We start from the raw sequence: 26,109 nt of genomic DNA on the forward strand, positions 1-26,109 counted from the left end.
ACACCCTTTGAAGTTCTCAATAGGCGTTTCCTCCAGTCTTATTTATGTGGCCATTGTCCAATCAGCGTCCTCGGAACCCCGAGACAAAGAACAAGGTTCCCATTTGTTTCTGATTCGTTCTCTTAAATTAAAAGGCGAAAGCTGCGTGTCTTCATCACATTCCCAGATCTCTCCCTTAGTGTCGGAGGTAAAAACACTAATAATGGTCTTCTGTTCGTTCCTTTGGCTCCTGGTGCTTTTCCTTCTCCACAAAACTCTTCTTGGACATGCCTGGTAAGACCCCACTTCTAAAACATTTTATTTATAACGTTTTTAGTTTTCATTTAGCTAGTGTCTCGGTTTTAAAAGGTTGTTTCAGGCTATATTTTCTTTGTTCTTTCAGGGCCGTGAACAATTTTCTTATGACTGGACCCAAGGTAAGATTTGTATTCGAATTGTTTGCTTTATAAGTAATCTTAGGGAAAACAAGTGCTCCAAACTATTATGCAAAGATTACCAAAAGGTACTCCTGGCATCATGAGTGCACGAAACATTGATGGTCTTTCAATAGGATCGTTTCAGTAGTGCGTAATGATAGACGAATGCATAGCTTACTTTAATAGCATTTTCATCACAACTCAATGGGTATACAAAAGTAACAGGAAATGATTCATCTCATCCAAATGTCACTTGGATGATTCGGTTTTTTTAGTTTTGAGGATATTCAATAGTGGATTTAACATGCTCTCTCCCTCTTATCTCCAGGCCTATCTGACGTATGCTAGTAGCGTGCAAGTGGGCGCGCAGAGCGGGATCCAGGAATGTAAACACCAGTTTGCTTGGGACAGGTGGAACTGCCCGGAGAGTGCGCTCCAACTGTCAACTCATAAAGGCCTTCGCAGCGGTACAGAGCTTTGATACCCAATACGTCAAATCTAATGCATAAAATGTCATATGTATGCGAGTTGGGAAGCCCTAACGCCTTGATCACACCTACAATGCGTTATGCGTTTTGGTTCACCAGAAGTCCATTCATTTCCAATGGAACGCTGCGTTTGCCTTGCAGCATTGCGTTGCAGAGACAGTTGCAGTGCGTTCTGTGTCGTGCATACGTTGGATAAATCGAACGTATGCGTAGATGGCTTGACAGAAATGGTAGCAGAGGGTGAATGTTGAACTTTTGTTGCACACATATCCAGATTATGCGGAGTACCATTTTATACAATGACGTTGTAGGTGTGTTCGAGGCTTTGGCTACATAATGCATAAACATGATTTGATATTTACCTGACATTGTGAAATATTTGAATACATATTTATACGTTTGATGTCTGTTTCTGTAGCCACGAGTGAGACCTCTTTCGTGCACGCGATCAGCGCAGCAGGTGTCATGTACACACTGACCCGCAACTGTAGTCTCGGGGACCTGGACAACTGCGGCTGTGACGGCTCGAGAAATGGTCAAATCGGTAACACACAACAATGAGAGAGTAGACCGGAAGAAGGTGATAATATTCTTGCATCCTGCTATGTGTGCCCGTACTCATGTTTTTGCTTGTCTCCTGTCCCCAGGGGGGCGTGGGTGGTTGTGGGGCGGCTGCAGTGATAACTTGGACTTTGGGGAAAGGATGTCAAAACAGTACGTGGACGCGCTTGAGACTGGCCAGGACTCACGGGCGGCTGTCAACCTTCATAACAACGAGGCCGGTAGAATGGTGAGTTATTTCGCTCCATGGAAAGCTATGGCATTACGCATGGGTTGACGCATTGGTTAATCTTGTTATTACACATTAATTGGCCATGTTGTGACGCATTGGTTGTGTGCTTCAATTCAATCACATTTGAGTTAATACCCACTATAACCCCCTTTTCTCTGTGTCTGTTGATCAGGCGGTGAAGGCCACCATGAAGCGAATCTGCAGGTGCCACGGTATGTCTGAGAGTTGCTCCGTTCAGACCTGCTGGATGCAGCTGTCTGACTTCAGAGACATCGGCAACTACCTCAAAATCAAACACGACCAGGCGCAGAAACTGGAAATGGACAAGAGGCGGATGAGGTCGGGGAACAGCGCCGACAACAGGGGCGCCATTGCGGACGCGTTCAGCAGCATCGCCCGAACGGAGCTCATTTACCTGGAGGAATCTCCAGACTACTGCAGTCAGAACGCCAGCCTGGGCCTTCACGGTACTGAGGGCAGGGAGTGCCTGCAGCACGGCGAGGGCTTGAACCAGTGGGAGAAGAGGAGCTGCCGCCGACTGTGCCATGAGTGCGGCCTGGGGGTGGAGGAGAGGCGGACAGAGATAGTCAGCAGCTGTAACTGTAAGTTCCAATGGTGCTGCACGGTCAAGTGTGAGAACTGCTCTCAAGTGATGGTCAAACACGTGTGTGCCAGAAGAGAGGGAGGCCACGGACACAACTACAGAAGGAGATACCGAGGACCTAAATGAATGAAAAGAGGGAGGCCTGTGGCTTTATTCTATGCAAACTATTATGATGGCAAATGTTAAATCATGAGTTTTGTCAGCTTATTTCAAATCTATCTTTATTCACAAAGACTGTCCTCCACTCCGTGATTATGTGAAATGTTGTTCTGCACTTCCCCCGTCACCCACCCACGTTTCTCTTATTGTAGGCCTATAAGGATGTAAATTATATATTTATGTATGTGACTCATTGGAAATATTTAATAAACAAATATAAAATATACTTCGTTGTTTTTGCTTCTCAATTATTATTATTTACATCTTCTGATGAATAAACAGTTAAGAAAATGTATTTTTGCTCAATGACTGCATTTTATCCTTCTGCAAAACAAATTAGAACACGAAATTCACTCAGTAAAATAATAGGAGAATAGGCAGGTAGTGGTGAATACACTAGAAGGGGTTTGTTACCATGTATCCGTTCACACCTCCACCAGGGCTCAGCTCCAGCGTTGATTTAACAGCGCTTTGATGTGGACGTTGTATCGATGGCATGTTTAAGGATCGGAATGAGGATCAAGCCTTTTGAAGGAAACCTCCTTACCGGTGTGTTTATAGGTGTTTGCCATGGTAATCCGGGACACTGCTGTGACCGTGTACGTTGTCACACTTAAAGTCAATGCAACTGCATCACAATAAATCAAAGCGGAACGCTACATTGTGAAGACAAGACTATGGGCAGGAATGCATCTCAATGTATTTAATTGTAGCCGATTATGAAAGATGGCGTGGCAGCATTTTGCGTAACCTAGCCAAATGTGTGATGAAGTAATCGTCACTTAAAAGCTGCACTCCATCTTTTGGATAGATGCTACAAACTGGATGGTAGTTATCGGCAACATGTGTTTCAGGAACATTTCAATTTTACCTAAATTATTGGAAGAATATTGTTTTGATTGGCTATGAACATGCACTGACGACTATGATGCGCTCTATTTTTTGCGACACTAAGATAAATGTAACGGTTTTCAGAGAGATTGAAAGAGAGCATTACCAGGAGAAACAGAGCAGAATACTATTCCATTGTCTCTCTCCTCTCCCCTGTAGATCACTCATTCATTCTCTCCCCCCTCCCCTATTTCTTCCTCTCTGCTGGACATGCCATAAACCTGCCACTGGGTCCCTGATCAGTGACTGATGGCAAGGATATTACCCCACCCAGGGGTCTGCCTCGGGGATGAGAGGAGGACAGAGAGGGGAGGGAGGTCTGGCTGGTGGGAGGCAGAGAGTGAATAAGACATCAAGTACAGGAAACAGGATGAAAAAGACATCAAATACAGGAAACGGGCTGAATAAGACATCAAATACAGGAAACGGGCTGAATAAGACATCAAGTACAGGAAATGGGCTGAATAAGACATCAAGTACAGGAAACGGGCTGAATAAGACATCAAGTACAGGAAACGGGCTGAATAAGACATCAAATACAGGAAACGGGCTGAATAAGACATCAAGTACAGGAAACAGGCTGAATAAGACATCAAGTACAGGAAACGGGCTGAATAAGACATCAAGTACAGGAAACGGGCTGAATAAGACATCAAATACAGGAAACGGGCTGAATAAGACATCAAGTACAGTAAACAGGCTGAATAAGACATCAAGTACAGGAAATGGGCTGAATAAGACATCAAGTACAGGAAATGGGCTGAATAAGACATCAAGTACAGGAAACGGGCTGAATAAGACATCAAGTACAGGAAACGGGCTGAATAAGACAGCAAGTACAGGAAACAGGCTGAATAAGACATCAAGTACAGGAAACAGGCTGAATAAGACATCAAATACAGGACATCATTACAACACTGTATATAGACATAATATGACATTTGAAATGTCTTTATTCTTTTGAAACTTTTGTCAGTGTAATGTTTACTGTACATTTTTTATTGTTTATTACCTATTTCACTTGCTTTGGAAATGTAAACATATGTTTCCCATGCCAATAAAGCCCATTAAATTGAATTAAATTTGAATTGAGTGGGAAAGAGAAGGGGAGTGTGATTGTGGAGAGGGAGGTATGGCTGTAGGAGGAGAAGAGAAGGAGATGAGAGGAGATATAGATCATGATATGAAAGGAGGCATGCTTTCAATAGTATATTTTACTGACTACCCCACTCAAGTAATGTGTTCCATTAAGACTCAATCAACCTATTAGGGACATATAACATGTCAATTAAGTAATTGTTGTAGGCCATGCCCTGTGTTTTGCACATCATGTGACATAGCAAGATTGTATTTTAAGCCTTATTCAGAAATAGGAATTATACCAAAAATGTATTCAATTGCCTGGGGTGGTGCTGGACCATCTGACATCTCTGTGTGACATTTGTGACACAGTGGAGACCTGCTGAGGCCCTGGGGGTCAATCAACCAACACACTAACACTGTTCTCTAGAGGCTCAACCAACCAACACACTGTAACACTGTTCTCTAAAGGCCCTGGGAGTCAACCAACCAACACACTGTAATACTGTTCTCTAGAGGCCCTGGGAGTCAACCAACCAACACACTGTAACACTGTTCTTTAGAGGCCCTGGGAGTCAACCAACCAACACACTGTAATACTGTTCTCTAGAGGCCCTGGGAGTCAACCAACCAACACACTGTAATACTGTTCTCTAGAGGCCCTGGGAGTCAACCAACCAACACACTGTAACACTGTTCTCTAGAGGCCCTGGGAGTCAACCAACCAACACACTGTAATACTGTTCTCTAGAGGCCCTGGGAGTCAACCAACCAACACACTGTAACACTGTTCTCTAGAGGCCCTGGGAGTCAACCAACCAACACACTGTAACACTGTTCTCTAGAGGCCCTGGGAGTCAACCAACCAACACACTGTAACACTGTTCTCTAGAGGCCCTGGGAGTCAACCAACCAACACACTGTAACACTGTTCTCTAGAGGCCCTGGGAGTCAACCAACCAACACACTGTAATACTGTTCTCTAGAGGCCCTGGGAGTCAACCAACCAACACACTGTAACACTGTTCTCTAGAGGCCCTGGGAGTCAACCAACCAACACACTGTAATACTGTTCTCTAGAGGCCCTGGGAGTCAACCAACCAACACACTGTAACACTGTTCTCTAAAGGCCCTGGGAGTCAACCAACCAACACACTGTAATACTGTTCTCTAGAGGCCCTGGGAGTCAACCAACCAACACACTGTAATACTGTTCTCTAGAGGCCCTGGGAGTCAACCAACCAACACACTGTAACACTGTTCTCTAGAGGCTCAACCAACCAACACACTGTAACACTGTTCTCTAGAGGCCCTGGGAGTCAACCAACCAACACACTGTAATACTGTTCTCTAGAGGCCCTGGGAGTCAACCATCCAACACACTGTAACACTGTTCTCTAGAGGCCCTGGGAGTCAACCATCCAACACACTGTAACACTGTTCTCTAGAGGCCCTGGGAGTCAACCAACCAACACACTGTAATACTGTTCTCTAAAGGCCCTGGGAGTCAACCAACCAACACACTGTAATACTGTTCTCTAAAGGCCCTGGGAGTCAACCAACCACCACACTGTAACACTGTTCTCTAGAGGCCCTGGGAGTCAACCAACCAACACACTGTAATACTGTTCTCTAGAGGCCCTGGGAGTCAACCAACCAACACACTGTAATACTGTTCTCTAGAGGCCCTGGGAGTCAACCAACCAACACACTGTAACACTGTTCTCTAGAGGCCCTGGGAGTCAACCAACCAACACACTGTAACACTGTTCTCTAGAGGCCCTGGGAGTCAACCAACCAACACACTGTAACACTGTTCTCTAGAGGCCCTGGGAGTCAACCAACCAACACACTGTAATACTGTTCTCTAGAGGCCCTGGGAGTCAACCAACCAACACACTGTAACACTGTTCTCTAGAGGCCCTGGGAGTCAACCAACCAACACACTGTAATACTGTTCTCTAGAGGCCCTGGGAGTCAACCAACCAACACACTGTAACACTGTTCTCTAGAGGCCCTGGGAGTCAACCATCCAACACACTGTAACACTGTTCTCTAGAGGCCCTGGGAGTCAACCAACCAACACACTGTAATACTGTTCTCTAAAGGCCCTGGGAGTCAACCAACCAACACACTGTAACACTGTTCTCTAGAGGCCCTGGGAGTCAACCAACCAACACACTGTAATACTGTTCTCTAGAGGCCCTGGGAGTCAACCAACCAACACACTGTAATACTGTTCTCTAGAGGCCCTGGGAGTCAACCAACCAACACACTGTAATACTGTTCTCTAGAGGCCCTGGGAGTCAACCAACCAACACACGGTAACACTGTTCTCTAGAGGCTCAACCAACCAACACACTGTAATACTGTTCTCTAGAGGCTCAACCATCCAACACACTGTAATACTGTTCTCTAGAGGCCCTGGGAGTCAACCATCCAACACACTGTAATACTGTTCTCTAGAGGCCCTGAGGGTCAACCATCCAACACACTGTAACACTGTTCTCTAGAGGCCCTGGGAGTCAACCAACCAACACACTGTAATACTGTTCTCTAGAGGCCCTGGGAGTCAACCAACCAACACACTGTAACACTGTTCTCTAGAGTCCCTGAGGGTCAACCAACCAACACACTGTAATACTGTTCTCTAAAGGCCCTGGGAGTCAACCAACCAACACACTGTAACACTGTTCTCTAGAGGCCCTGGGAGTCAACCAACCAACACACTGTAATACTGTTCTCTAGAGGCCCTGAGGGTCAACCATCCAACACACTGTAACACTGTTCTCTAGAGGCCCTGAGGGTCAACCATCCGACACACTGTAACACTGTTCTCTAGAGGTCCTGGGAGTCAACCATCCAACACACTGTAACACTGTTCTCTAGAGGCCCTGGGAGTCAACCATCCAACACACTGTAACACTGTTCTCTAGAGGCCCTGGGAGTCAACCAACCAACACACTGTAATACTGTTCTCTAAAGGCCCTGGGAGTCAACCAACCAACACACTGTAACACTGTTCTCTAGAGGCCCTGGGAGTCAACCAACCAACACACTGTAATACTGTTCTCTAGAGGCCCTGGGAGTCAACCAACCAACACACTGTAATACTGTTCTCTAAAGGCCCTGGGAGTCAACCAACCAACACACTGTAACACTGTTCTCTAGAGGCCCTGGGAGTCAACCAACCAACACACTGTAATACTGTTCTCTAGAGGCCCTGGGAGTCAACCAACCAACACACTGTAATACTGTTCTCTAGAGGCCCTGGGAGTCAACCAACCAACACACTGTAATACTGTTCTCTAGAGGCCCTGGTAGTCAACCAACCAACACACTGTAATACTGTTCTCTAGAGGCCCTGGGAGTCAACCAACCAACACACTGTAACACTGTTCTCTAGAGGCTCAACCAACCAACACACTGTAATACTGTTCTCTAGAGGCTCAACCATCCAATACACTGTAATACTGTTCTCTAGAGGCCCTGGGAGTCAACCATCCAACACACTGTAATACTGTTCTCTAGAGGCCCTGAGGGTCAACCATCCAACACACTGTAACACTGTTCTCTAGAGGCCCTGGGAGTCAACCAACCAACACACTGTAATACTGTTCTCTAGAGGCCCTGGGAGTCAACCAACCAACACACTGTAACACTGTTCTCTAGAGTCCCTGAGGGTCAACCAACCAACACACTGTAATACTGTTCTCTAAAGGCCCTGGGAGTCAACCAACCAACACACTGTAACACTGTTCTCTAGAGGCCCTGGGAGTCAACCAACCAACACACTGTAATACTGTTCTCTAGAGGCCCTGAGGGTCAACCATCCAACACACTGTAACACTGTTCTCTAGAGGCCCTGAGGGTCAACCATCCAACACACTGTAACACTGTTCTCTAGAGGCCCTGGGAGTCAACCATCCAACACACTGTAATACTGTTCTCTAGAGGCCCTGAGGGTCAACCATCCAACACACTGTAACACTGTTCTCTAAAGGCTGACTTAGGTTTCACATACCTCATTACCTATTCAGTGCACTACTTTTAGCCAGAGCTGGGCCCTGATTAAATGCAGTTCACAGTATAGGTAATAGGGTGCCATTCAGCTGCAACCGTATGAAGGAATGTCTCTCAATATGGTGGAGCCTGGAGGCTGGGGGGCAGCCTTTGTTAGGACCCCCCAGGGGTATGTATTCATACCTAGACAGCCCTGCATGCCTGGGGGTTCATTGATCAGCCATCCCTCCTCTATCCCCTCCTCTCTCACCTTAGTGTGAGATACCAGACACAGCAGTGGGCTGCACGGTGGGCTGGCTATCTGTGCCATCACAACAGTCTGCAGGCCTGGTCCATGGAGCTAGAAATGCAGTAAAATAGATATTCCAGGGGCCTCCCGGGTGGCGCAGTGGTCTAAGGCACTGCATCGCACTGGGTTCGAGCCCAGGCTCTGTCGCAGCCGGCCGCGACCGGGAGGTCCATGGGGCGACGCACAATTGGCCTAGCGCCGTCCGGGTTAGGGAGGGTTTGGCTGGTAGGGATATCCTTGTCTCATCGCGCACTAGGGACTCCTGTGGCGGGCCGGGCGCAGTGCACGCTGACCAGGTCGCTAGGTGTACGGTGTTTCCTCCGACACATTGGTGCGGCTGGCTTCCGGGTTGGATGCGCGCTGTGTTAAGAAGCAGTGCGGCTTGGTTGGGTTGTGTTTTGGGAGGACGCATGGCTCTCGACCTTCGTCTCTCCCAAGCCCGTACGGGAGTTGTAGCGATGAGACAAGACAGTAACTACTAATAATTGGATACCACGAAATTGGGGTAAAAAAAAACATTATAATAAATAAATAAATAGATATTCCAATTTAAATGCTATGATCCAAGTTCGGCCACCATATTGGAGTGTGAAGAATATAATATGGGGTTTAAAGCTACATTCATGTCATTTTATTTCTTTGCATTTGGTTTTCAAATTCAGGCAAATCAAATCAAACATGCTGATTAAGACATCAAATACAGGAAACAGGCTGATTTAGACATCAAATACAGGAAACAGGCCGATTAAGACATAAAATACAGGAAACAGGCTGATTAAGACATCAAATACAGGAAACAGGCTGATTAAGACATCAAATACAGGAAACAGGCTGATTAAGACATCAAATACAGGAAACAGGCTGATTAAGACATCAAATACAGGAAACAGGCTGATTAAGACATCAAATACAGGAAACAGGCTGATTTAGACATCAAATACAGGAAACAGGCTGATTAAGACATCAAATACAGGAAACAGGCTGATTAAGACATCAAATACAGGAAACAGGCTGAATAAAACATCATTTTAGCCATAGGCTGCGTTTAGACATTCAGCCCAATTCTGAACTTTTTCCCCACTGATTGGTCCCACTAACCAATCACATCAGATCTTTTGACATCTTGTCTTTTTCAGAGCTCGTCCGATTGGTTAAAATATCAGAATTAGACTGCCTATTTAAACGCGTAGAGACTCAGGACACAATCACATGTCATCTAATAATCACTGTTGCTGGGCAGATATTAAACTCAACTTACTATTTAGTAATGGCGGCGCAAACTGTCTTTCTGTCCCTAAACAATCTTACAAGAGGGTCGAAAGAGAGACTAGCAACTGTAGCTAGGTCTCTGTGTTTGACGACACCTATTAGTCTGAAATGTAATGTTATATCTAAGCAGGCTGAGTTCCTACACATATCAGCCAGTCTGATGCAGAGGGAGAGGACCATTTGATAAAGGACCAGAGTCCATTATAATGACCTTAGACCTGGTTTGCAACGTATTGATATGGGTAGTGAGCAGTGATACATTCAGCCACTCATCATCACCTAGAGAAGGCTTGTCTATAGGCGTACACAGTGAAGCAGGCTAGCTCTAGGTTTGCATCCCAAATGGCACCCTATTCGCTATATAGTACACTACTTTAGACAGGGCCGATAGTGGGCCACTCCCTCTTCTCTTCTTTACATCCTCTGTGGCCTATAAGACTTCCTCTTTTGACCGCCTGTGACAGGAAAGGCAGGGGTGACAAACTGAAGTCCACACTGCCTCCTCCGCTGAACTCACAGTTACAGAGACACCAGGGAGGCCTGTAGAAACAGTACCATCGTCAGTAAACTAATGCTAAGTATTTATCTATCCACCTATATGACTAACAGGATGAGCATGGTTTAGCATCTAAGGCTCATCACAAGACTAACAAGGGGAGACTTACTGTTAACTCTCGTCTACATTCACTGAGGTTTCCTGGAGTGTGGATCTGATTCCCTTGTGTGGATTGTCTAGGAGGAAAGCCCTGGAACTTACTCACACTTCAGAAAAGCCAAGGACTTTACCAAAAACGGTGGACCTTACTAAACTAAGAGCATTGGACCTACTAAGAGAAGGACCTTGGACTCTAACCAACACAAGGGCCTTGGACTCTAACCAACAGAAGGGCCTTGGACTCTAACCAACAGAAGGGCCTTGGACTCTAACCAACAGAAGGGCCTTGGACTCTAACCAACAGAAGGGCCTTGGACTCTAACCAACAGAAGGGCCTTGGACTCTAACCAACAGAAGGGCCTTGGACTCTAACCAACAGAAGGGCCTTAGATCTAGTAAAAGAGCTTTGGACTCAAGGCTTAATAAGACTAGAGGAAAGGTTCGGACAGAAGAAGACAAGTTTTGACAGTGTTCCCTCCAGGTCAGAGGTGATGGGGTGGAACGCCCGCAGTCTAGCTAACTATATGAAGAGGGTGAGCGTGGACAATGTATGGCCTGTGTTCTTCTGTAGATACTGTAGCTCTTAACATCAGTAGTTCATCAGAATTACAATTCTCATCTTTCTTTTTATTTTGTTCTAGAACTGAATTGCCCATATGAGTGCCAGCAGTTAATATGAGACAGATCAGTTAAATAAATAAAACATTTAAATTAAATAGACAGATCAGGGTCTGTATGATGCCTCTCAGAGTAGGACTGCTGATCAAGGACCAGGTTCTCCTAGTCCATTCATTAGAATCTAAAAGCCAAAACTGGTCCTGGATCAGCACTCAGGCACTTTATGAATATAGACCCAGCTCATTTGCATACATTAAGAAAGTGAGCGTGACCTCTGTCCTGATGTGTGACGTTCTCAGCTGAGGCTGTTCAGTTGTTACAAAGTGGTGATGATGACCAGCATGAACGGAGCATGCTTTCTGGTAAGAGGTGTGTGTCAGTGTTGTAGTACTCGAGACCACATATTGAGTTTCTCGGTCTTGTGTCGGTGTCGGATACATTTGTACTCGGTCTTGAACGGTGAGGACGCGTAATTTCTTCCGGAGACCAACCGAGACCAGCGGAGTAAAAATTATTCCATTCAGTCAGCGCATAAAACCGCTTCTCCAGGCCAAATATATACACTCCTTTCTCGAAACATTATCTTAACAGGCTTTATATATATTGTAGACATGTTTGCGCAGTGGCGAACCTGTTGACCTTCAGTGTGTGACAGGTTCGTGATTCTGAAAGGACAGCAACCGTAATACCAGCGCACTCATGTACAGTAGGAGTGTACTTTTTGTAAAACACAAAGGGCAAGTGGTGTAGTGGAGGGTATACGCAGATATTAACCATATACCCACTTTTATTTCAGTGGGCATTGCCTATATTCAGTCCTTAATCTCTACTCATGCGTATCAAAGTAGTGTAGTGGAGATATACGATTTATCAATTATGTAGTACAATAGAGAAATAATGCACAAAATATCCTACACAATCGCAAAGCACGTGAAATATATTCACATGCGTGCCGCACACAGCCTAGTTTCAGCAGAATATCATCTGTAGACAGCAGGAGTGTGCAGCTCTCAACTGGTTTTGGCATGTAGCAGCTCACAGAATAATAACATCGGTAGCCGGTAGGGTAGGAAAGACGTTTCAACTTATGATATCTACCAGTAAATGTTAAATAAGACAACAATGTCGGTGTACTCAAACCAGGTATTGAAAAAGTTTAGTCCGAATTGTTGGTTAGTAGGCTATTTGTGATGGGCAATTGTTTGCATCAGGGGCCTAGAGACAGAGGCCCACCCACTGGGGAGCCAGGCCCTGACAGGCCCACCCAATCAGATTGATGTGGTTTAAGCATTGTTGTGGCCTTAGACCATCACATGTTTGTATTTTTTTCTATTTAAAAAAAGTGTGATTTTGAGAGTGAAAATCTTTTTAAAATCTATAGGAAAAGTCTTCAAATAAAACAGGATTTTTTACACAGGGTGCCTTTCCTACGCTGGGCAGGCCGTTTTTGACAATATTTGAGTACACCCACTTCTCCAGGCACCACTACACCACTGCATAGGGCCGATGGAAAGACAGCAGTCACACACAGCATGATGTTAAAGGATAAGCAGTCCATAAACTAGGACATAAGCCAGTAGTTCCCAATCATAAGAATACAAAAACACAACCATTAAGCATTTCCCAATTGAAATGTACAACTATTACTTCCCATTGCAAAAAAGCATTTCAAGTTTAGCACACAAATTAACCAAGTTTAAAGTTTAAAGTGGAACTACAGCGTTTTAACTACTTTGCAGATATGAAATAAACAGACAATCATAATATCATTAAAAAATATAAAATTCCCAGTTTATGCTACAAAACCAACTTTATAAGAGGTTTTAAAAATAGGTTGTATTTGACTCAACATTCCATGACGTACACTAAGGCATTGTTGGCAGAATAGATGGATGCAGTTCAATACATGATTAATATAATTCACCAATACATTTCTTGGTAGACCAAAAACTATTGCTATCAGGTTGTAAATCACAGCTGGCCTGGTACATTGTTTGCTGCCTCCATTCAGGATGCACTGGTTCAGTTTCAAAGACTCAATATTCTGGACAAAAAATGGACAAAAGTAACTAAGGCTGGGAATGTCAATACAATCAAACTAGCAAGGGCAATGATCACAAGTCAGTTATAATGTGGCTAATAGGCTAGCATATCTATTTATGTAGCAAGCTAAAAACACGGAGCCTAACATTAGCTAGATAGCTAGCTGCTAGGAGGATGTCATGTAATTGGAGGAGTGGGTGAGTGAATTACTTTTTTCCCTCATATCGTTTCTCGGTGGCTACACACAGCTAGAGATGCAGGTGTCATTTGGTTAGCTAGCAAGAACTTGAATGACTGTTATCCAGTTAGCATATCTCTTGCTTTCGCAAATTCACTCTGGCTATCTACTCCGATTTCAGAGCACTCTCGTCTGAGTGTGCTAGAGCGAAGAACAACTGATGAATTTACGAATGAGCAACACCCACTAAATATGACCTGTGTCAGTAAATTTAGGCAAAAAAAGTAATAGTTAGTTAAGATCGCTCTAGATAACATGTAAACAGCCTAACCAGCTCTGCTACGATGAGTAAAATGGTCAGAGTGAAGTGTTCTCTCATTTGTGTCTGGAAGTACACTACCGATCAAAAGTTTTAGAACACCTACTCATTCAAGGGTTTATCTTAATTTTTACTATTTTCTACATTGTAGAATAACAGTGAAGACATCACAACTATGAAATAACACATATGGAATCATGTAGTAACCAAAACAAGTGTTAAACAAATCAAAATATATGTTATATTTGAAATTCTTCAAATAGTCACCCTTTGCCTTGATGACAGCTTTGCACACTCTTGGAATTTTCTCAACCAGCTTCACCTGGAATGCTTTTCCAACATTCTTGAAGGAGTTCCCACATATGCTGAGCACTTGTTGGCTGCTTTTCCTTTAGTCTGCAGTCCGACTCATCCCAAACCATCTCAATTTGGTTGAGGCCGGGGGATTGTGGAGGCGGTCATCTGATGCAGCACTCCATCACTCTCCTTCTTGGTAAAATAGCCCTTACACAGCCTGGAGGTGTGTTGGGTCATTGTCCTGTTGAAAAACAAATGATAGTCCCACTAGGCCCAAGCCAGATGGGATGGCGTATCGCTGCAGAATGCTGTTGTAGCCATGCTGGCTAAGTGTGCCTTGAATTCTAAATAAATCACAGACAGTGTCACTAGCAAAACACCCCCACACCATAACACCTCCTCCTCCATGCTTTACAGTGGGAAATACACATGCGGAGATCATCCGTTCAACCACACTGCGTCTCACAAAGACACAGCAGTTGGAAACAAAAATCTCCAATTTGAACTCCAGACCAAAGGACAAATTTCCACCGGTCTAATGTCCATTGCTCGTGTTTCTTGGACCAATCAAGTCTGTTCTTCTTATTGTTGTCCTTTAGTAGTGGTTTCTTTGCAGCAATTCAACAATGAAGGCCTGATTCTGAACAGCTGATGTTCAGATGTGTCTGATACTTGAACTCTGTGAAGCATTTATTTGGGCTGCAATTTCTGAGGCTGGTAACTCTAATGAATTTATCCTCTGCAGCAGAGGTAACTCTGGGTCTTCCATTCCTGTGGTGGTCCTCATGAGAGCCAGTTTCATCATAGCGCTTGATGGTTTTTGCAACTGCACTTGAAGAAACCTTCAAAGTTTTTGAAATGTTCCGTATTAACTGCACTTCATGTCTTAAAGTTATGATGGACTGTCGTTTCTCTTTGCTATTTTAGCTGTTCTTGCCATAATATGGATTTGGTCTTTTACCAAATATGGCTATCTTCTGTATAACCCCCCTACCTTGTCACCACACAACTTATTGGCTCAAATGCATTAAGAAGGAAAGAAATTCCACAAATTAACTTTGAAGAAGGCACAACTGTTAATTGAAATGCATTCCAGGTGACTACCTCATGAAGCTGGTTGAGAAATGCCAAGTGTGCAAAGCTGTCATCAAGCGTAAAGGTTGGCTATTTGAAGAATCTCAAATATAAAATATATTTTGATTTGTTTAACACTTTTTTGGTTACTACATAATTCCTTATGTGTTATTTCATTGTTTTGATGTCTTCACTATTATTCTACAATGTAGAAAATAGTAATAATAAACAACAACCCTTGAATGAGTAGGTGTTCTAAAACCTTTGACCGGTAGTGTAGTCTAGCAAACTAGCCAACTTTAGCCAGTTAGCTTGGGTGCTTGGTTGGGACTAGCATGCATTGTCAGGCAAGCTGCAGAAGGACGAGAAGGCTACCGTTCCCCATCTTTCATCAGTGCAATTTTGACGGCCAACTAACTGTAAAAGTTTGATAGGGTTTATCTAATGTTCCTTCGTTAGATTTGAGCTCATCTTACTCTGGCTAGCATTAGTTGTTGATCTTGTTGATGTGCATAACAGAGAGAGAGAGAGCCTACCTTTTCTTGGTTGTTTCATCAATAGGAGTTTAAAGTTCCCAAATGTAAGAGGATTCCTGTGGTGTTTACATATAGTATTTGCAGAAATTAATTTTGTTGCTTTTGGTGAATACTTTCTAATGATCTAAAGTCGTGCAGTTGTAACTGCCTGTAAACACACAGTCCAGTTCAAAGTGAATGATGGCAGGCTAGTGTGGCAAATGGCTTGTTTGTATAAAGGCCTACTGTAGCTCTGATTGGCTATACCGGTCTGTGTAGACTCCGGTCCTTGACAAGACAGATGTTCTTATTCGGTTGTATTTACGGCAGTGTCTTAATTGTCCAAACACACGGTTGCTTTCCCACTCTATATTACTATAGAATTTTCACAAATGCCTTAGTTTACGTCATTCCCAAACATTCTATGAATTTATGAAAACGTGAAAATGACCATATCTACAGTGGTCGCTTGTCAGAAACTGTTTTAAAAAGTGTCATCCTTCCTGGGGGTGTATATGAACAGATTTGAACAAGATTTCATGTTGCTAAAATGCTTTCAGTTCCTTTAAAATGCAAAAATGTGTCACACACACAAGTTAGTTATTTTATAAGAGATGGCTAACAACAGCAAACGCGCTCCAATAAAAAACACAGTTCCACTCACCAGATGCTGATAGTTTGAAAGTTAATTTATTCTTGAAAAGGGAGAAGCTAACAAATTAGCAACACCTTTGATAACACCTGCTGCAGCTCCTGCAAACTAGCCGACAACAAAAGCTAGCTAGCTAGACCGTGGGAAAATTACTGCTCGCTATTGCGTACAAATCAGCTGGGCTAGACAATCTGGGCCCTCTCTTTCTAAAACTATCCACCGCCATTGTTGCAACCCCTATTACCAGCCTGTTCAACCTCTCTTTCATATCGTCCGAGATCCCTAAAGATTGGAAAGCTGCCGCGGTCATCCCCCTCTTCAAAGGGGGTGACACCCTAGACCCAAACTGTTACAGACCTATATCCATCCTGCCCTGCCTATCTAAAGTCTTCGAAAGCCAAGTTAATAAACAGATCACTGACCATTTCGAATTCCACCGTACCTTCTCCGCTGTGCAATCCGGCTTCCGAGCTGGTCATGGGTACACCTCAGCCATGCTCAAGGTCCTAAACGATATCATAACCGCCATCGATAAAAGACAGTACTGTGCAGCCATCTTCATCGACCTGGCCAAGGCTTTCGACTCTGTCAATCACCGTATTCTTATCGGCAGACTCAATAGCCTTGGTTTTTATAATGACTGCCTCGCCTGGTTCCCCAACTACTTTGCAGACAGAGTTCAGTGTGTCAAATCGGAGGGCATGTTGTCCGGACCTCTGGCAGTCTCTATGGGGGTACCACAGGGTTCAATTCTCGGGCCGACTCTTTTCTCTGTATATATCAATGATGTCGCTCTTGCTGCGGGCGATTCCCTGATCCACCTCTACGCAGACGACACCATTCTGTATACTTCTGGCCCTTCCTTGGACACTGTGCTAACTAACCTCCAAACGAGCTTCAATGCCATACAACACTCCTTCCGTGGCCTCCAACTGCTCTTAAACGCTAGTAAAACCAAATGCATGCTTTTCAACCATTCACTGCCCGCAGCCGCCCGCCCGACTAGCATCACCACCCTGGACGGTTCCGACCTAGAATATGTGGACAACTATAAATACCTAGGTGTCTGGCTAGACTGTAAACTCTCCTTCCAGACTCATATTAAACATCTCCAATCCAAAATCAAATCTAGAATCGGCTTTATATTTCGCAACAAAGCCTCCTTCACTCACGCCGCCAAACTTACCCTAGTAAAACTGACTATCCTATCGATCCTCGACTTCGGCAATGTCATCTACAAAATAGCTTCCAATACTCTACTCAGCAAACTGGATGCAGTCTATCACAGTGCCATCCATTTTGTTACCAAATCACCTTATACCACCCACCACTGCGACCTGTATGCTCTAGTCGGCTGGCCCTCGCTACATATTCGTCGCCAGACCCACTGGCTCCAGGTAATCTATAAGTCTATGCTAGGTAAAGCTCCGCCTTATCTCAGTTCACTGGTCACGATAACAACACCCACCCGTAGCACACGTTCCAGCAGGTATATCTCACTGATCATCCCCAAAGCCAACACCTAATTTGGCCGCCTTTCCTTCCAGTTCTCTGCTGCCAGTGACTGGAACGAATTGCAAAAATCGCTGAAGTTGGAGACTTTTATTTCCCTCACCAACTTTAAACATCAACTACCTGAGCAGCTAACCGATCGCTGCAGCTGTACATAGTCCATCTGTAAATAGCCCACCCAATCTACCTACCTCATCCCCATACTGTTTTTATTTTATTGACTTTTCTGCTCTTTTGCACACCAGTATCTTTACTTGCACATCATCATCTGCTCATTTATCACTCCAGTGTTAATCTGCTAAATTGTAATTATTCGCTCCTATGGCCTATTTATTGCCTACCTCCTCATGCCTTTTGCACACACTGTATATAGACTTTCTTTTTTCTACTGTGTCATTGACTTGTTTATTGTGTTATTGGCTTGTTTATTGTTTATTCCATGTGTAACTCTGTGTTGTTGTCTGTGTCACACTGCTTTGCTTTATCTTGGCCAGGTCGCAGTTGCAAATGAGAACTTGTTCTCAACTAGGCTACCTGGTTAAATAAAGGTGAAATAAAAAAAGAAAATAAAAAAATTGCGCAGTGACCTGTTGGCCTTCAATAAGGCAGAAGTTTCTATACGTTTTTGTAAAAAAAACAGTCCCACCCATGAAGTCAAAATGTTATTGGTTGATTCCTCTGTCACTCCAAATTTTGCACTAATACAGTTGAATAGCAGATGCCTTTATCTAGCTTCTGATGACCTAGCTAGCTAGATTTATCTCCACCGAGGTCAGCAGTGTTAACCCTTTACTTTCCAACAAAAACTGACAGAGATGAAATCAGAACATCTGTTACACCCTGATCTGTTGCACCTGTCTTTGTGATTGTCTCCATCCACCTCCAGGTGTCACCTGTTTCCCTCAGTAGTCCCTGGGTACTTATTCCTGTGTTCCCTGCTTGTCTGTTGCCAGTTTGTCTTGTCTGTCAAGTCAACCAGCGTGTTATTCCGTGCTCCTGCTTTTTCCTTTTCTCTGTTTGTGCTAGTCCTCCCGGGTTTCACCCTTGCCTGCCTTGACTCTGAACCCGCTTGCCTGACCTGACCTCGAGCCTGCCTGCCACTCTGTACCTCCTGGACTCTGAACCCGCCTGCCTGACTATACTGCCTGCCCTGACCTCGAGCCTGCCTGCCACTCTGTACCTCCTGGACTCTGAACCCGCCTGCCTGACTATACTGCCTGCCCTGACCTCGAGCCTGCCTTGACTCTGCCACTCTGTACCTCCTGGACTCTGAACCCGCCTGCCTGACTATACTGCCTGCCCTGACCTCGAGCCTGCCTGCCACTCTGTACCTCCTGGACTCTGAACCCGCCTGCCTGACTATACTGCCTGCCCTGACCTCGAGCCTGCCTTGACTCTGCCACTCTGTACCTCCTGGACTCTGAACCCGCCTGCCTGACTATACTGCCTGCCCTGACCTCGAGCCTGCCTGCCACTCTGTACCTCCTGGACTCTGAACCCGCCTGCCTGACTATACTGCCTGCCCTGACCTCGAGCCTGCCTTGACTCTGCCACTCTGTACCTCCTGGACTCTGAACCCGCCTGCCTGACTATACTGCCTGCCCTGACCTCGACCTCCTGGACTCTGACCTTGTTATGATCTTTTGCCTGTCCACAACCATTCTCTTGCCTGCCCCTTGGAGACTCGAACCATCTGCCTCCCATGTCTGCATCTGTGTCTCACCCTGTGTCCTTATAACATAATATTATAATTATTATTACAAGATATTATTATAATCATTACTGTATAAATCCTTAGCGTATTTTACAAATCTGAAGGTGTAGAAGGCCCATTGTTCCTCTGTGTGTTTGGGTTAGTAATGATTTGTAGAGTGGCTCTATTTTTCCTCAACATGCATTTTGTCACTATTCTGAATATCTAAAGAATCCATATGTTGTTATGAAATATGAACACAGAAATACTGGACGTTTTCAACTCTTATGTGTTGATTTGACAAAATTCCAATCATGGTCTTGAATTGGACTCGCATTTTTATGGTCTTGACTCGATCTCAGACCTCTTGTCCCCCCTCCCAGTCTCGATCTTGACTCGGTCCCCCCCGTCTTGATCTTGACTCGGTCCCCCCCGTCTTGAACTTGACTCGGTCCCCCCCGTCTTGAACTTGACTCGGTCCCCCCCGGTCTTGGTCTTGACTCAGACTCGAACATAACACTGGTGTGTGAGTGTGCATTGGTGTGAGGGGTTGTGCTGGTGTTGAGAATGTGTGTGTGTGTATTTGTGGGTGCGTGAGGGTTCGTTGGTTTTGTATGTAGGTGTGTGTATGTGCAGTTGCTCTTGCTTTCATGAATCTTTTTTTCTGTGATAAAACTAAGATGATCAATTACATTTATTTAATGATCTATGCTGTAACTCTACCATTACAGAAGATGACAGAGAGCGATCTTCAGAAGTTTCCCACCATTCAAGTCCAAAGTCAAATCTATTTAAATTCATATTCAGATAAAGTAACAATTGTGAAGCAACTCTGGTCCCTTAAGCAAGTCTTAACCACACAAAAACCTCCTTGAAAGTATTTTACTGAGACCATTTAATCGGTCCGTTACAGAGGGTGGAAATTATAGTCACCCACATATAAATACAGTTGGTTTGGACATGGTCACGTGTGCGTTTAAAGGACGTCACGCTGCTTGCTTAGCGAGTACCACTTCAACCCATACCCGGTGCGAACTCGGGACATCTGCCTCCCAAACACACGTGACCGTTCTCCCGCAAACGTCTTAGCCGATCGCGACACCTCAAAAGCTAGCTAAAATAGGTGACGCAAGCGGGACACTTCAGGCTGAGGAGTACGTGTCACACATGCCCATGGGATGTGCTTCGCTGCGTGCGTGTACTGTATCAGTCAGTGGTTTATAATAACCGTGATGTGGTGTGTCTGATGCTGGAGTAAGTGTAGCCATGAAAAAGCTGTTGAATCTTCTAATGAAAATGCAGAGAAAGAGAAAAAGCATGATTTTTTTTTTTTATTTAACTAGGGACCAGTTAAGAACAAATTCTTATTTACAATGATGGCAGTGGGTTAACTGCTTTGTTCAGGGGCAGAACGACAAACTTTTACCTTGTCAGCTCAGGGATTCGATCCAGCAACCTTTCAGTTACTGGCCCAAGGCTCTAACCACTAGGCTACCTGCCACCCCAAAATGATGGATCTCTATATATAGCACATGTGCTACATATAGAGACAAGGTAAAAGTTTGTCATACTGCTCCATATATATATATGAAGAAGCCTGGTATTCAGAAGAGTTTGTGAGTGTGTGTGTACTGTAAAACACTCTGACTTTGACATGACATTGGTACCATCCACCATGAGGGTGTAGGACTGCTCAGAAGAGCCTTGGAACTGTCCCTCACCAGAAACACTCCATCCTGAAACACACACAGCTACATTGATACACACACTGTGTGTGTGTGTGTGTGTGTGTGTGTGTGTGTGTGTGTGTGTGTGTGTGTGTGTGTGTGTGTGTGTGTGTGTGTGTGTGTGTGTGTGTGTGTGTGTGTGTGTGTTAGTGAGGCCCACCAGGAGTGGGGGATTCCTGACCTTGTTAACCCATCTGAGAGATGCTTCAGCCTGGCCTCTGGTCACTAGTCCTCCATACCACCCAGGGTCCATTGGTGGGGAACAGCAACTGACCAAAATTGTTAGAATGCAAAAAAGAAAGAAAAAAAAAACCATTGTATCTAGAATCTAGATCCACCAACACTCTAGACCACACACACCGCTCTTCTCTAGTGTGCGGTGTTTACACCTGTTTTTGAATGCTGTTCAATTCATAGGCACTGTATCTAAAGGGTTTTTATGCCTGGTTGTGCTTGGTCGGTTTTGTAGTGTTTTGTGTGTGGCCCCAAAATAATGCAGCCATGGCCCAAATGTTTGCATACTGCAACAGGGCCATCTAGTGTCCAGCGGCGCTAATTACATGCAGTTTATCATTCTCATTAAACCCTTGCAGTTTATCATTCTCATCATTAAAACTTCGTGTTTTTTTCATAAAGGCTCTGCTGATGTAACTACTGATATAAAAAGTGTTTGATTGATTTATCCGCTCACCTTCCATGTGCCTTGTTTTGTGTTGGGGACATTTGAAGGAGGAGTAGGAGGTTTACTGAAGCTGGATCTGTAGAGAAAATATTATAGTACAATATGTTAGGAGTATTGGCTTGATCTTCATCTCAATTATTCTCCTCTAATTCTCACTCTGAATTTACTGAGTGAACTTGAACCGGTAAAAACACAATTCCTTTCATTGTTGTCATCAAGACTGTCTTTCAATAGTAAAACTGAGAAGGGGAAGAAGCACCTTTAGACTGTTGAGATACAGCCAAGGGGTTAATGGGAATGGAGAGGTCAAGGTTAGGTTACCCGTTAGAATAGTCTGGTGGCTTTGGGGCCTTTAGTTGAGGTGGCTTCATTAGGGCGGGGTGGGGAGAGCTGAATGGACTGCCCTCTCCTGGACACCGTGGGTAGTCACCAAACAGACACAAGAAAGATAGAAGTTAGGCAACACATTGCATTCTCAACCTACTAGTCAATAGTAGCCATAATGGTGGCTATCTGTTCCTACCTTTGTCTTTGCCAGGCAACTACAGTATATAGCATAATGGGTCTCCTCACACTGACAATGCCTTTCTAATTGCCCCTTGGGTATTAATATTGAATTGAAAAGACTTGACCTGAATAAACAGACTAGGAGACTAAATCAACAGGACAACAGACAGTTGACAGATAGTAACTTGTAGGAGATGTTAAGGTGATGGTGAGGAGATTGTTTCTTGGAGGGAGCAGACTGTCCAGGCTTCTTGCTTCGGTCAATCAGGGGGACAGAAGGGGCTGATGTTGCAGAGGTATGATCTGATAGGCTGTTTTAACTAAGGTACCATTGAATTAGATTAGGCCCATGTCCGTTCTAGTCATTTTAATTATATGGTTTTACCTACCTTAGTTGAATGCTACCTCATAGAATGCACTGATTGTCCCAGTGGGTAGGAGTGTCTGCTAAATGACTCAAATGTAATCTGTCCTGATTTTCTGTCCTAACTTTACATCGGTGAGCTTGATCTACCTCTAAACCAGGGTTTCCCAAACTCGGGCCTGGGGCCCCCCCTGGGTGCACATTTTGTTTTTTGCCCTAACACTACACAGCTGATTCACATAACCAACTCATCATAACCAACTCATCAAGCTTGGATGATTTAATCAGCTGTGTAGTGCTAGGGTAAAAACCAAAACGTGCACCCGGGGGGGGGGGGGGGGGGGGCCAGGACAGAGTTTGAGAAACCCTGCTCTAAACCACTATCCTCCTATTCCTTATTTTCATGGTGCTGATCACATCGGAATAGTCCTGCTTTTTACAATAGCAACACAAGCAGCTAAAAGACAGACAGTATGATCTCAGATAACATGGTAAGAATGACAAAGCCTGCAGCTTTGAATGGCTTCTAAGGGGAGGGGTCTAGTCTGGTTGTGGGAGGTTTGGCCAGCTAGAGAGAGGGGAAGAGAGAGTGACAGAGAGAGGGAGAGAGTTGGAAGCTTAATTAACAATGATTGATTTCAGATAGAGAGGAGGGTAAGAGATGGACGGATTGTAACATGAAAGAAACGGTAGGGGTCTGATGCCACTAGATGGCACTGTTGCAGTATGCAAACATTTGGGCCATGGTTGCATTCTTCTTTTAGGGTCCACACACAAAACACTACAAAACCGACCAAGCACAACCAGGCACAACCGGTCTAGAGTGTTGGTGGATCTAGATTCTAGATACAATGGGGGTTTTTCTTTCTTTTTTGCATTCCAACAATTTTGGTCGGTTGCTGTTCCCCACCGATGGACCCTGGGTGGTATGGAGGACTAGTGACCAGAGGCCAGGCTGAAGCATCTCTCAGATGGGTTAACAAGGTCAGGAATCCCCCACTCCTGGTGGGCCTAACTAACACACACACACACACACACACACACACACACACACACACACACACACACACACACACACAGTGTGTGTATCAATGTAGCTGTGTATGTTTCAGGATGGAGTGTTTCTGGTGAGGGTCAGTTCCAAGGCTCTTCTGAGCAGTCCTACACCCTCATGGTAATGAACCAAGGCAAGGTCTACAACATTCAGATACGTCACCAAGGCAACACATAACACCTGGGCACCGGTCTCATGGGTAGCGAGGTAAACAAACAGCCTCCTCTCTGCTCCATCAAGGGATCCCCTCACAAACAAGAATTCTACTTCTTTTTTTTCAATTATTTTTTAAAATAATGTTCTTGAACAGATAGTAGTGAGAGAGAATGACAGTGGGAAAAGATAGAGGTCATGTCAAAGGTGACTAGGCCGGATTAAAAGCTTTGCCAACACTGTGTCTCGGCGTCATTACCACTAGACCAGCCAGGGGAATTCAAGGGTTTTCAGCTTAGCATGCAAAGGCAATTAAACATTGGTCATCTAGTTAGCAGGCGCTTTTGTCTAAAGCAGCTTACAGTTTACAAACAGATCAGGGACTCGAGCTGTAGGGTTTGTTGGCTGTGCACAGATAAACACCACCCACTTGTTGACTTGATGCCTTAATGGCCCAGTGCAGTCAAAAACAAGATTTTCCTGTGTTTTATATACATTTCCACAATATGATATTGGAATAATACATTGAAATTGTGAAAATGATGCCCTTTTAGTGTACGAGCTGTTTGAAAAGGCCACCTGAAATTTCAACCTGTTGTTGTGGGATGGAGTTTTGGCTTGCCTGGTGTCATCACCAGGCGGTAAATTAGTTAATAGACCAATAAGGGAGTTCCAAACCTCTCTGCCAATAACAGCTATTTTTCAGTTTTCCCCTCCCCACTCAGACCACTCCCAGACAGTCCTAGCTAAATTCTTGCTTGAGGAATTGCTCTTCCAGCTGCAAAGTCACAATTATCTATATTTTTAAAATTCATGAAAACAAAAATATGCATTTTGGTCTTAATTTAAGGTTAGGGTTAGGCATTAGGGTTAGCAGTGTGGTTAGGGTTGAGGCTAGGGTTAGGTTTAACATCTGATTTAGTGAACTCAGTGAACACTGCAGAGTTCTTGACAATAAATGCCAACCTGCTAACACAAACAAACCAATGGCTCTTTCAAATCTATGCTGCTGCTGTGTTGCTGATGCAGAGATTCCCAGGAGTGAAGGAGATGATAGACCACCACACACACCTCTGCTGCTCATAAACATGGAGAGAGGACCTGGAGCACAGAGCCAGTGCTGCCTGCCGCACCCTGCACCACTCTGACCAGAACCCGCAGGACAGACAGACAGACAGAGAGACAGAGAGAGAGACAGAGAGAGACAGAGAGAGAGAGAGAGAGAGAGAGAGAGAGAGAGAGAGAGAGAGAGAGAGAGAGAGAGAGAGAGAGAGAGAGAGTGTGTGTGTGTGTGTTGGGAGATAATACAGTCGCATTTGATTGTGAGGAATTCTACGTCAGGTGAACAAAAGGACTTGAGTTCCAATATGTTGTTACAATTAAACCATGAGTTGTTAATCATGAAACATACACCCCCGCCCTTCTTCTTCCTGGAGAGATGTTTATTTCTGTTGGCGTGACGCAAAAAGAATCCCGGTGGCTATACTGACTCCGACAGCATATCCCGAGAGAGCCATGTTTCCGCGAAACAGAGTATGTTACAATCCCTGATGTCTCTCTGGAAAGCAACCCTTTGCCCTAATTTCGTCTACCTTGTTGTCTAGAGACTGGACATTGGCGAGTAATATACTCAGAAGCGGAGGGTGGCGTGCGCGCCTCCGATGTCTGACCAGAAGGCCGCTCCTCTTCCTCTTCTGCGGTGACGTTGTTTTGGGTTGGCCTCTGGAATCAGTTCAAATGCCCTGGGTGTTTCGGACAAAGGATCCACTTCGGGAAAGTCATATTCCTGGTCGTAGTGCTGGTAAATGGATGTCGCTCTGATATCCAAAAGTTCTTCCCGGCTGTATGTAATAACACTTAAGATTTTCTGGGCTAACAATGTAAGAAATAATACATTAAAAAAACAAAATACTGCAAAGTTTCCTGAGGACTAGAAGCAAGGCGGCATCTCTGTCGGCGCCATCTTAAGCCAATTCACAGTGGAGGGTTTATTTTCATGTTATAAGGTTAATGTTATGAAGCTGCATGTCGTAAGTTAAATGTAGTGAAGTTGT

At 44.5% G+C, this 26,109-nt stretch overlaps 1 protein-coding gene across 1 annotated transcript; it reads left to right on the forward strand.

The window, feature by feature from the left end:
• Nucleotides 1-386: 386 nt before the first annotated feature.
• Nucleotides 387-2,427, forward strand: LOC120047931 (protein Wnt-8a-like). The gene is made up of 5 exons (XM_038993552.1): nt 387-416; nt 745-883; nt 1,323-1,448; nt 1,552-1,694; nt 1,870-2,427. Exons 1-5 carry the CDS (start codon nt 402-404, stop codon nt 2,425-2,427), a joined length of 981 nt encoding a protein of 326 aa, XP_038849480.1. The 5' UTR covers nt 387-401.
• The last annotated feature ends 23,682 nt before the right edge of the window (nt 2,428-26,109 follow it).

The sequence above is a fragment of the Salvelinus namaycush genome, chromosome 5 (genome assembly GCF_016432855.1).
Source record: "Salvelinus namaycush isolate Seneca chromosome 5, SaNama_1.0, whole genome shotgun sequence".
Taxonomy (NCBI): Eukaryota; Metazoa; Chordata; class Actinopteri; order Salmoniformes; family Salmonidae; genus Salvelinus; species Salvelinus namaycush.

What these genes read in the sequence shown, in the direction of transcription:
- LOC120047931 (XM_038993552.1), top strand. An exon ending in TCATAAAGGCCTTCGCAGCG is followed by an intron (nt 884 to 1,322) that starts GTACAGAGCTTT and finishes CTGTTTCTGTAG; the next exon opens with CCACGAGTGAGACCTCTTTC. An exon ending in CTCGAGAAATGGTCAAATCG is followed by an intron (nt 1,449 to 1,551) that starts GTAACACACAAC and finishes TCCTGTCCCCAG; the next exon opens with GGGGGCGTGGGTGGTTGTGG.